Below are 12369 nucleotides of genomic sequence, written 5' to 3' on the forward strand. Positions count from 1 at the left end.
TGACACTTTGAGCACTCGTTTATTTTTGAATAGAAAGCAAGGTAACTGTATTTGTAATGTGACACTTGGCTAATTCAAACAAATGGACAAAAAACCCTGATCTTTTGCACCTTTAGAAGTGAACTGAAGCAACCCCAATCTGATTCAGTGTCTCCACAAATTCCATTCTTCACAACTGTGAGTGATCAGTTGCTACATAAACTGCTACTTTTAAAAAACAGCTGAATTAAATATATTGTTTATTAGAAAAACTACCTCTTAAAATGCAGTACAACTGGAGTAATGCAAATCGTGTAACAATTAAAAAAATATTCTCTGGGCTGAACCAAACAAAATTACAAAGTGGAAGGCAGGGGGTTGGTGGGAAGTGCTGCGGGGCTGGGTTGTGCCTCTGCCTGGCTAGGTGTGTACACACAAACATAGCAGTGATATACATTGAAATATTAAAAAAAAAAAAATCTTAAAAAATGTAAGAAGGACAGAAAGAAAAAATTCTACTGTGTTTGTTAGTATCAGTCTGCTGGCTCTGACAAACTTCACAAAAGCACAATGTTGCCCTGTGAGAAATGAGGAAGGGCCAGGTCTCTGCACAGCTTAGGACAGGAATTTGCCTTTATGCTCTTAGCCATGTTGTCAGGTGATTATTTTCATTTAGCATTTGAATAATTTCTGCACAATGAGTGACATCGTTTATGTTGAATTTGTTATTAAAAATAACCAAACCCCTCCCAAAGGTTTTAAAACTAAAGCTGTAGGACTGTGAGCCCTGCAAAAGCACCTGGAGAGCACAGAGACCTCAAACAAGAAAATGTTGAGCAGTCAGTTAGCAATGTAGTAGAGTATGTTTTGTCTTAAATATCTGCTCAAGAATGACTCCAGCCAAGCTGGGTGCCAGGAGTACCACTGAAGGGCAGTCCTCTGATAAAATGGCTCTTCCTGATGTCCAGATCATTGGAAAAAGACTTATATTATAAAGAAGAATCTCAGTAAGTTTTTTTAAATAATTAATTTCTAAAATAGGAATGTTTTTCCACAGTGTAGACCTGTTGCACCAAATAAACTTAAAAAGAGACATTAAAATATCTTCAATTTAGAAATTTCAGAAGAAAAAACTTTTGTGCCCCACCGTAAGTAAGTGAGTGGATGACACGTCTTCACTTTTAAAAGAACAAAAGTGTAATTAAAAATGTATGTTACAAAAGGCACTGTTAAGCTTGCAAAAGCACTAAGTGCATTTTTTAGGTTTCTACCAAATAAGACCCTGTTTAAGGGTGTGTGGGACAGTTGCTGCAGTATGTGCTGGCCATAGAACATGGCAGCGTGTGGCTCCTGCTGCTCTGCCTCTGTGGGTCAGCCCTTGTGGCAAAGGGACCCAGCACTGCATGATGGCATCTTGCCTGCAGTTACTGTCTCCTTAGGTGTAGAGTTAGGTTACAAAGTCCAAGGTTACTTTTACTCTGTGGCACCAGTGAATCCCAACCCATCCTTTTAAGTAGCACACCACTGGCAGGCTGTAATTAATTTTTCTAGTTAGTTCGAGGGTGTGAGGATAAGACTGGTTGCCCTTTTTTTTTTTAATACAGAAAGCTCCCTTTGAGTTTTGAAACTTCAGCAGTGAACAGTCAAAATGAGTGATTCTTTCAGGAGGCTGAAGAAGGAATAACAGAAATGGGTTACCACGTCCAGACTGGAGACACGGTGACAGCTTAGATGTGTAGGCCAGTATTTGTAGTCCTCTCAGCAGCTGGGAACTGAGGAACTGTATCATGAGTCACTGAATAGCACTGTACTGCATTACAAACTACACCATTAAGGTACATTACTGGTAAACTTGCTGAAATTATTGCTGATGTGCTTTCAATAACTAATTATTATGTTCTGCAAACGAGAAAAGCTTTTGTGGGGAAAAAGCGACTAATTTTAATTTTTTTAAATCTTGAAGCTACCATTGAAAGGATTACCTTTCTACAGTGCCCTTTTACTAAAACACTCATTACATCATGTTAACAGTCTCAGGTTAAGACTCAAAGTTTGCTGTGTAAATACATGCATACACCTAGAAGTATGTGTGCATATATATGTGTGTGTGTGTGTATTCAACTATCTCCATCAGCCTGCTGGCTGTAACACCTCCTTTCTGGTTATGTTGAAGGGTTCCACATTGGTACCCCACACTGGAATGCTGTCACCACCCAGGCTTTGTTGTAAGCTTTTCCAGTTACACATCCCCTCTGTAAGCAGAAGAACATTTTACATCTTGCCATTAATTTCTTCTAGTAAGCTTTCTAGTCAGGTTTTACTGACGTGCTTCCTTCAGCCTACCCAAGCAAAGAAAAGTTGCTGAGGGCTAATGAGGTCGTTGTGCTAACGACAGCAGGTGATAATGAAATACCACCAGCTCTAAGACAAGGTTCAGCTCATTGCCCTGTGGGCAAGAAGGGAAAAGCCATAGCTACTGGACAACTGCACTGACCTCACTAACTTCTTGCATATCACCAGAAATCTGTCATCATCTCCTATATGACATAAAGACATATATTCAGTTTTTGTAACATACATTTGTCCTCAATTGAGGAAAAATAAATAGCCAAGTGCAAACCTCGTGTCACTTGAGTAGTATTGTAGTTTTTTCCTTCACTCTAACAAACAAAATTCAATTAAAGTTTCAGGAAAACGAATCATAGTTTAGTGGGCAGGAGGCTCTGAAAAATAACGCATTTTTAACACAGAGTGGTTGACACAGGCAGGACTGTAGCGGCCAGGGCTCCCAAGGTCTGGAGAGAACGAGGCAGCATTGCCATGTTTCCCCGGACTTCCCGTCATGGGACTGTTTCTTCCTGGACTAGAATACACCGAAGCATTTGGTGGGCAAGCAGTTGCGCTTTGGGACCTGAATCTTCCCTTTAATGATGGACTTGGCCAACTGAAAGAAAGACAAAGTCATTTTGCATTACCAATTGCAAAAAGAAGAGCAGTAATTTTTCTCAGAATCCCTTGAAGAGATCTTAGAAAAAAATGCACAAGCAGAGAACAGTGGGAAGAGGTAGTAGCTGGGTTTGAGAAGAAAAAGTGACAGCACAGTATGTGCCATTTATTTAGACGTGTTGCTTAACTAGTGAGATGCAATTTGCTCCAAAATGGCTATTAAGAAATAGGTGTGTTTGTGAAGCATCTCAAGAAAAGGTTTCAGGATCAAAGCTGACCGTGGCTCAGTTAGTGCCAGAGCTACCAGCATGGATATGATTTCTCGCCCCGTCTTCTTTTGTCAAGTTCTCCTGGTGGTGGCTGCCACACAAGTAATAAGATAAGATGGATACAATAAATATATTAAGGTTTATAATGTGTATGCATGCAGATAATTTAAAACCTTTTGAATTACTTTTATCAGACAGCTCTACTGGTCTTTGTGTTGTGCTTTAGGCAGAGGTACCACTGTACAATGAAGGAGCTGACAGAGCAAGCTTTGGCACTGTCAAATAATTAGTTCAAAGTATAGTTTTTACATTGTTCTATGTGATATGTGATTGTTACGTGATAGAACAGCGATTACACCTAAAAATCTTGCATGCAGTTTTAGCACTTGAGAAGAACACTTTGAACCTCTCAGCTAGTGGAGTAAGAATGAAAAAGAAGCCTATTGATTAACCTATTTCATAAAATTAATCAGAGCAGGTGGGGAACAAGAGAATTTGACTTTGAAAAGTGAAGGAGTGGTACAAGGACACTGCATCAACCAGGCATATGAAATAACTGCCTATCTATCTCTACTCCACTGTAAATCACAGAAGAATCTTAGCTAGCCTGATGTTTTCTCCCACCAGTACTTAATGTCTCTACTTCATTGTGCTCTTTGAAACACAGCCAGAAGCTGCTGTTTGTTTCCAGGTGCCTGGCACACACACAGCTTCTCCTGTTCCTCTGTACCCCAAAGCAACTGCACTCAAAATAAAATGTATAAATGTGCATAGTAACTTTTCAGGCATACCAACTATTGTTACCATTACTTGTGTAGCTTAGAGTGACGTTCTTTCTAAAAACTGACCACGTTCTATAGTTGACATTATTCATTCCTTTGGAATAGGGTCACAGAATGTAAAATAAGATGCATGAAAATCATAAATGAACATCCCCCTGCACATGAGTCCCTGAAAACAATACATTGTGGCACTGCATCCACAAGGGAGAGAATTATCGACACTGTTACCGCATGAATCCTTCCTTGGTCCTAAGTAATAAATGAGCAATTGGCACCTTGGCCAACTGGAAAACACTTGTGCTACTGAAAGCACTGCTTTCTGTCTGCATAGGCAGTACAGAAATGCTGAGGTTACTGCTCTGAAGAATTTTGACTGAACCAGTAAACTTTCCTTCTTAACAGATACCAGCCAAAACATCGTTCTGACTAATTACTGAGGCACACTAACAGTTACTGCAGTTGAGTATTCTAAGTGAGGTTTTTGTGAGTATGAGGCCTGAAATCCTAACTGTTGAAGCTATTCTGCAGTTAACCCACTGAAAACAATATTTCAGCTCATTTGTTTGACTTTGCAGAAATACCTTTGCCTGTCAGCTGAAGAGTAGGACTGCACCTCGTGTTTCCATCTGTAAATTGCAGGGTACTTCTGGGAATCGATCTGTACTGCTTCAATAGCTGCTAAGACGTCACTGTCCAGCTTTGATGGACGCTCCCTAGAATAGCACAAAACCAGATGAAAGGAGAATTACACATTTGTCCAGGCAGTGACATTCCAATTCCAAAGCACTTCTTATTCTAATAAAAGCAAACAAATCAGCAGTGTTCCTCTCTGAACTTCCTTAGCTTCCCTAGGAACACTTGTCAGCAGATCCAGAAGTAAATGGCTGCCCATTATTATGCAGCAGCCTCATTAAAAAAAAAGAAAAAAAACAACTTTGGACATGTGATCTGAGGACATGCCAAGAGTGTGGTGAATGCTGTATTAATCTAAGTCGGGTTCTTCACAAGGTTCCAAGGTGTCAGGTGAATGGTAAACAGCAGTCTGCTGAAACTGTAACTAGGAAACAAAGATTTCCTCTGCTCCTTGTGTTTTAGCTAGAGTTAGGTCATTAACAGCAAGAGAACTATATGGCTACTGTATAAACACTGTAGTACTTAATAAATTCGTTGTTGCTTAGTATCACATGATTTTAACCTTGCTGGTGATGACATTACTATAAGTATCTCATTTTGCATATATGGAACACAGGGCAAAGAAAAGACAATTCATACCCAAGCAGAAATAATTTCTTGGAGTTGTCATTTGCCGGTGAAGTCTTCAAAAGAAATTTCTGGGCAGGAGGTTCTTGAGACTGCTGTGCCTCATTAGTCTGGATTCCAGATTCCATAGACAATCTTTCCCTTTCTGACTGCATTTTATATTCTGTCCTTAGCTTGGTCTCTCCAGGTTTCCCTGTAACACTTGGCTCAGAAGAACTCGCTGGTGAAACTGCATAGCAGGACTTATCCAGCCAGTCCTTGGGTATCCTAACCTGGCTTGTTCTTTCAGGCAGAATTCTCTCGTTCTTAATTCTTTCACTGATGGTATTTGATTCTCCTGCACCCGCTTGTGGCTGGAATGTTAAGCTTTCAAATTCTGACATTAAATTGCAAACAGGTGACACAAGGCAATCTTCTCCATCATGCACATGCTTTCTGTCACCAATTATCCTTTCACTGGCCACAGGATTACAAAATCCGTTTTTGCTGGAAGAAACCCCCTTCTCATAGAGCCTGGGCTGAGCTGATGTTTCTATGATGTTTCTGGGATGCTCCATTGACAAGATTTCACACTCGGCATCTCCAATAGCATCAATGCTGGGTTCCTTCAGCACAACAGGTGGGCTGTTATTCCGTGCTGCGTTTTGTCTGTTTTTAATTTCTTCTAAGCTCATGTCATCGTCATCCTCATCCAAAAATGCTCCAACAGAAATAGAATTGCAGCACTTTTTACTCTTGCCTGTAAATAATTTAATAAGAATAACGTGTAAAAAGACTTGCAACTCCCATCAAATAAACTGGGAACAAATACACACCTTTCACCACAAAGTGTAAAGGATTATTCTACTTCAAGAAGTTACTTATTCAGTATCTGTAGCTTACAAAATTCCATACTCTACCAAGGAATTTCCAAATGCTCTGAGTAAAAAATAGACTGCAAGTAGAGATGTCTTCTTACAGGAATTTCATTGAGGGGCTACAATCACATAAAGGACATCTTCTGAGAGCTGTTCTAATTCTCCTACATCCATGTTGTCGTTAGCTACTTTTTCAACAACATAATCAGACCGTTTGGATAACAGATGAACAATAGCAACCACAACAGGTGAATACAATTTCCCTGGACACCGTGCTTTTTCCCCTCCCTCTTCTCCCTAGGTACACCCTGTTGTTTGTAACATTTGCCCTTTCCTTACCAGAAGGATGTGGCGTTTTGTATCTGTTGCAGGTTTCATTTTCCCCTGTTTCTTGCTGAGCCTTTTCGCTCATTTCCCGATGGCTCAGGTACTCTTCTAATTTTCGCAGCCCCTCCTGGGAAGACAGATCAACAAAACAGCCCAGAAATTCCCAGTATTCAACCCACGGGAACCCCAGTTCATGAGCTAACTCCCTGCAATAAATAAAATAAAACGAATCATTTGTGAAGACATGAATATTATTTTGACAATAACTTTTTCTGAACAAATTTTATCAGCTATTAGCAGGAATATAAATATGCAAGTAGGCAACAGAATTCTCAACAATCAACAGTCTGCAACAACACATAGTTGACACATACACACTGTTACCAAGCATGGTATAATCTACTGTTTCTGGACCAGTTTTCCATTTTCTTTCTTGTTTTTACATTTAGCAGTATACATATTACTATTATTTTTAATCTGACTGTATCCAGACATCAGACAGAGATGAATCCACACTAATGTAGGCAAAATTTGAACAAGACTCCATTCAATAGCTTTTTTTAACTGGGAATGGAAGAAAGTAGGAGGGAGTAAAGGCTGACTTCTTAAAGGAAGAAATGGCCAGCACTTGTAGCAAGGTATGTTTTCTGCATGTGCTGCTGATACAAAGTGTTTCAACAGCAAGGACGCTACAACACAGTTAATGAAAAGTAGAACATTTGTATTGGGAACTTTCCATTCAGCTACTTTTTAACAGAGTTAAGTACCCTGAGCATAGTTTTAAATCTCCTGGCATATCAGCTGAATTTGAGAAAAGCATCCTATACATATCATCAGTAACAATTTAAATATCTTTTTACTTCCAAAGCTGGACAGCCAAGCCAGGTCCCATGTTTTTACCTGAACTATTCTGTTTAGACAAAAGTGCAGTAAAAATCCAACTGCAATATACTTCATAAAATATTTCCAGCAATATTTGCCTAAAGAGTGTGTTTTACTATGTAACTCAGTACAATTGTTTTGCTTTTAATTACTCTGTTGTTAATTTTCTGTACTGATACTCCATTAGATACCTTCCAACTCTTTCAACACCTCTTTCCAGATCAGATTTCCTGACGTTGTGAAAGAAGCCAGCTCTCTCTCGGGGTGGAGTCTTCCACAGCCTGCGAAATTCTTCAGCCTTTAAAAAAAGAAGTAATTTTTTAAAACCCACCCAACTCCGCCCCAGTATGGAAGTTAATCAGTGCTAAATGCTTCCCTGTAGCTCTAGAAAACATTTTGCTGTGCTTGGTCTCAGCTTCTGCCACCAGTATTGCTCAATTTTCGCTACAAAAGTCTCACTTGGGATCTAAAGGCAGATACTCCTCCCTGTATGTTTACTGATACATCTCATACCTTACTTCTGTGGTCTCATAACTGCTTGCTTATTAAAAGAATGACAATGATATATAACCACCTCGAAGCAACCTGGCTAGATATGAAGTCTAACTGGTTTTCATTTGTGTGCAGTGGGAAATAAGAGGCATGCCTTACACCACTGCACTTTTATTTCATGACACACAGTCTTCTGGTCAGTGCTTTCCAAGGCACAAAGGAGGTGTTCTCATATAGATACTGCTGGTTCCTCAGACTGGAATCAGTTACCGTAACACATTCCTGCTGTTTGAACTCCTAAAGGGAATGAACGGATTTTTGCAAACTCCCAAGCTTTATGCCTTTATGTTCAGACATCAGAAGTATCTGCCAGCAACCAAAATAATGCCTTACTTACACGACATACAAATCCTTTCAGAGTATAAAACATGTTTACATTTCTGGCAGGTGAACAGAAAACTGACCAAAGAGCATCTTTAGAAGAAAAGAACATAGAAAGCACTGCAGTGAAACTCAGACCTGGAAGAGCTCAAACATCACACGACATCTCACACTCCCACTGTACCTGCAGCTGCCCTACTGCCCACATGCTCATATTAAGCAAATGAGTCAATAAATGCCTACTAATTTATGAGACATATAACTGGCATTCCAGTATTCCACCTGAAAAAAAAAAAAAAATAGACTGTTTTCTACTATAAAAGCACAACTCTTCTAGAACTATCCAATACCTTCTATTTGCTTGTCACTATTTCCATTTAGAAAAAAAATGTTCACATGAATTCAGTAAGTAAATTTGAAGTGCTTCAAACACTCTAGAAAAGAGACAAAGAATTTTTTTAATCCCATCCACAGCTCCACTTTCATTAAACTGGCACTGATGTCACATGCAGTTCTCATCAGCTCCTTACCTTGGAGGGACTCATGGGGCCTGCGAAAGCTCGTATGGACAACACGGGATCTTTGGGGCTGCCCGGGTATTTGGACAAAGCTGCCTGGGGATTTTCATCTGTCTGATCCGGTGACCACGGCGCACCGATCACAGGAGCTGAGGAGTTATCTTCTGCTCTCAGAAGTGGTACATAGTATCGACCTTGAATAAAACAATACCCAGCTTTCTTAAACTGATGTCGTATTAGTTTGCTCTTTCCTCCTAGAAAATCAATACACCTCTATATTTAACCTTAATCTGACTTTACGTCATCAGTAAAACTATGTAATTCAAATTCACTGTTTCAGTGTTTATTGGCTGCTTGCAGATCGTATTTCAGTCCAGCTCCCTTCTGTCTCAAATGCAAAAATGTATGCACTGATACATACAACAGTTTCAAAAGGATTTTCACTCAGCTTCAAAGGCTGTTTTACAGATGCCCAAACTTGGATGTGATAGAGAGGGAAGACTTTCATGTCAGAGAAACCACGTGGACCTCAAACATGACCAAGGAACCTCCAGACCTGTAGAGGTCTTTTGTTTGCTTTAAGAGAAATGTTTTCTGCTGTAGACATGCTGAATAAAATAATGGTTGCCTATGTTACAGAGAGCTATGAGGAAAATCCTGCAATCCATACAGTATGAGTACCAACCACATAATTTAAAAGACACAATAAGTTTTCTGTTCCCTGTCAGTTTTAGAGCTTCTCTTTGATTTTCACAGTACTGTACATCACTTATGGACAGGAATGCTACAGAAAACCAACAGAAAACACTGAGAGTCTGACAGAGTATGTCACATGCCTGGTGTAGTTTAAACTGAATACTGACCTTTCAAATACTCTCTCAGTTTTTCTTTCAATTCTGCAGATTTATTCTTGCTTCTCTCACAAACTACCTGTTAATAAAACATTAGTTCTTTACTAATAAAACAAAAGACATCAATTTCCAATCAACTGCAAGGTGTTTCTCAACAGCCACATTATTGGCCTTTACCCATTTCATCCAGTTCTTTTAATTCAGAGTGTAACTGACCACTACAATACATACTTATCCATAAAAGAGACACTATAAATAAAAAGCAGTGAATCCTAACATCCAGAACTTTGTTCTGGAGATAATCAACACAAACTATTTGTAACGTTCCCAGAGATTTTCACTCTGGACATTGGTAGCTCAGCCTGTGTAATTAGCAGTCTGTCAATGTTCAAAGCTGAAAAACCCTGCTTTGGCATTTGACTTTGTTGTGGACACGGACAGACTTACTTCTGCTGGAGTTTGATCATATTTATTCCTTGAGTTTTTTACAATAGCCGGGTGTGAGGTAAGTACATTAACAACATCCAAATTCCCAAACTTGCAGGCAAAATGCAAAGGAGTATCAAATCCCTGTGACATTAAAGAGAGAAAATTCACATGTATTTGAAAATATCATAACATCAATACCGTATGTTTTATTTTGAAGCTAGGATAAGCAAACAAACAGGGCTCATAATAGATCCTTCCCCACAGCACTGTGGAGTAACGACAATTATTGGAGAAAACCCATGACCAGCTAACTTTTGCTAAAATGGTCAATTCGCTTTTTCTTCTCCCTTCCGTTTCCTTATGGTAGTTTTCATAATAATAAGGAACTGCCACACACCCCAAATCTCACCATTTTATCTGGTGTATTGAGGTAAAGGTCAACAATGTATCGGATGCGATTCCTTAGCATTGTGTTATCGTCGTCCGGATACATCAGCCGCATAAACTCAGGATTTTCCAGAGTCTCCAGTAACTGCTGGCAGATAGCAGGCTGGTTCTCCTTGGCAGCAACGTGCATGACGTTGTACCTGCACCCCTCCTGAAAAATAAATCAGAACTAACTGAAATCCAACAGCTTGCTTACACCTGCACACAGGGAAGAAATGAAAAGCAGGGAACCACATCCATTCCAGTTACGCTTATCAGGCCTCAAACTCATATCACTAGATCAGAACTTGGAGACATACATTTATTTAGTTAGTTAGTTATTTTACCTGTACAACTGTTGGATTGTCTCCAGACCCAATAAGATAGCGAGGATTACTCCAAATCAGTTCTGAAAATGTTGATACATCTCCTTTCTCCACAGCTTTCCGAAGCTTCGCAGTAAGATCCTGGGTGCGTGGACTTTTGTAACTGTTGGCCCTTTCCTTGTTAGCAGTTTCCATCTCAAGTGAGCATAAGCCATCTATTAAAACACAAGTGTCATGCTTCTAGCTGCTCTCTTTTCAGTGATCACTATTTTCATACCACCAGCACAAGCATTTAATCCAAACTATACATTAAATTTGCATCTTTAATGTAAAGAAGTTTCTTTAAAAAAAAAAAAGAAAAAAAAAAAAAACTGGTTATTGGCATTTTAAGACCCTGGTAGTAATAAGAGGTAGGGAAGAAAATACAACATAATCGACCTATAGTTTTTTAGTCTAAAACAGCCTCACAACTACTAATCTGCTTCCACCCAAGCTATGATGAAAGTTCTGCAAGAACTTTCCGTCCATGCAGCCTGTTAACATTTCAGCTTCAGAAGAGAAGCAGTAGTTTTTAGTGTAAACTTCAAGCAAAACTGTACAATCATCATCATTTTTTAAAAGTAACAAATTTGTCATCAGACCCATTTCAAAGTATTCAGAGGTTTCAAAACACCGCTCTGAATTTTTTTCCTGTCATTAGCACACTGCTAATGAAGGGACTGATTCCCTTCTCTCAAAAAACTACCACTCTATATTGTGTCTGCTGTACAGATGAATACTCTCCATACCTCTGTTAAGTGCTCCTGTTTTCATCGGAGACAAACACAGAGAGGACTTGCTTGGAGATGGAAAGTAATCACAGATTCCTTTAGCAAATTTCTCAGCATCTTCTCTGTTTGAAAACGCTTTAAATCGTGAACCTTTAATCATCTTAACAGCCTGGAGAGCTTCCTTCTTATCTTCATAAACATGTATTCTCTCTGAAACACAGTACAGCCAAAATTAAGCTATTCAAGTAATCTCACATTTGTTCATTGAAACAGATTGAAATTATCAAGCCATCCTTACAGTTTGGTTACAGTGTTTCTCTACAAACAAAGCCAGAAAGTCAAAGTCGATTTAAATTTTACCTCTAGAAAACTGACCAGAAGAATGTTACACATTGCAGGTAACATCAGGGGTATCTGTGCAGTGCTCAGACACTCACATTCATCAGATGAGTACCTGTTTTATAGAGGTGAGCCTACATCAACAAGAGAGTATTTCACACTCAGACTGAAAAGCGAACCAGGAGTTTATTCACCTTGCATTTCTGTCCATGTTGCTCTGTACAGAAAGTTCAACTACTAAGTGACCTGTTGCCATCACTGTAAGACCTCTAAAAAGAACCTCTGATATTAATCAAACCCTTCTCCTTCCTCTCCTTTTGCATTCAAGTTACTTTGTTCAACTAAAGACATCTGAATATTGTTGGAACAAACATAGAACAAATCCCAGTGTCTCAGAGGACCATCCTGATTTTCCAAAGTGACTGAAATGAGTCAACTGAGAGCACAACATTAATTCTAAACTTTAAGTAACCATGCTACTAAAATCAACAAATGTTAATGCTATTGATCACCTCCTGTAACATTTTCTTTAACA

At 39.2% G+C, this 12369-nt stretch overlaps 1 protein-coding gene across 1 annotated transcript in view; it reads right to left on the bottom strand.

Moving 5' to 3' along the window:
- Nucleotides 1-12369, bottom strand: part of ANKLE2 (ankyrin repeat and LEM domain containing 2) — a 17719-nt gene continuing 5350 nt past the window's right edge. Inside the window, exons 3-13 of the mRNA XM_085238813.1 lie at nt 11514-11705; nt 10747-10940; nt 10383-10571; nt 9992-10114; nt 9557-9623; nt 8706-8887; nt 7494-7600; nt 6433-6626; nt 5249-5975; nt 4558-4689; nt 1-2923 (exon numbers count right to left, since the gene is read on the bottom strand). Of these exons, the coding sequence (XP_085094939.1) occupies nt 2686-2923; nt 4558-4689; nt 5249-5975; nt 6433-6626; nt 7494-7600; nt 8706-8887; nt 9557-9623; nt 9992-10114; nt 10383-10571; nt 10747-10940; nt 11514-11705 (2345 nt within the window). The 3' untranslated portion in view covers nt 1-2685. The remainder of the gene's footprint in view (nt 2924-4557; nt 4690-5248; nt 5976-6432; nt 6627-7493; nt 7601-8705; nt 8888-9556; nt 9624-9991; nt 10115-10382; nt 10572-10746; nt 10941-11513; nt 11706-12369) is intronic.

Source organism: Meleagris gallopavo, chromosome 17 (genome assembly GCF_905368555.1).
Source record: "Meleagris gallopavo chromosome 17, MGAL_WU_HG_1.1, whole genome shotgun sequence".
Taxonomy (NCBI): Eukaryota; Metazoa; Chordata; class Aves; order Galliformes; family Phasianidae; genus Meleagris; species Meleagris gallopavo.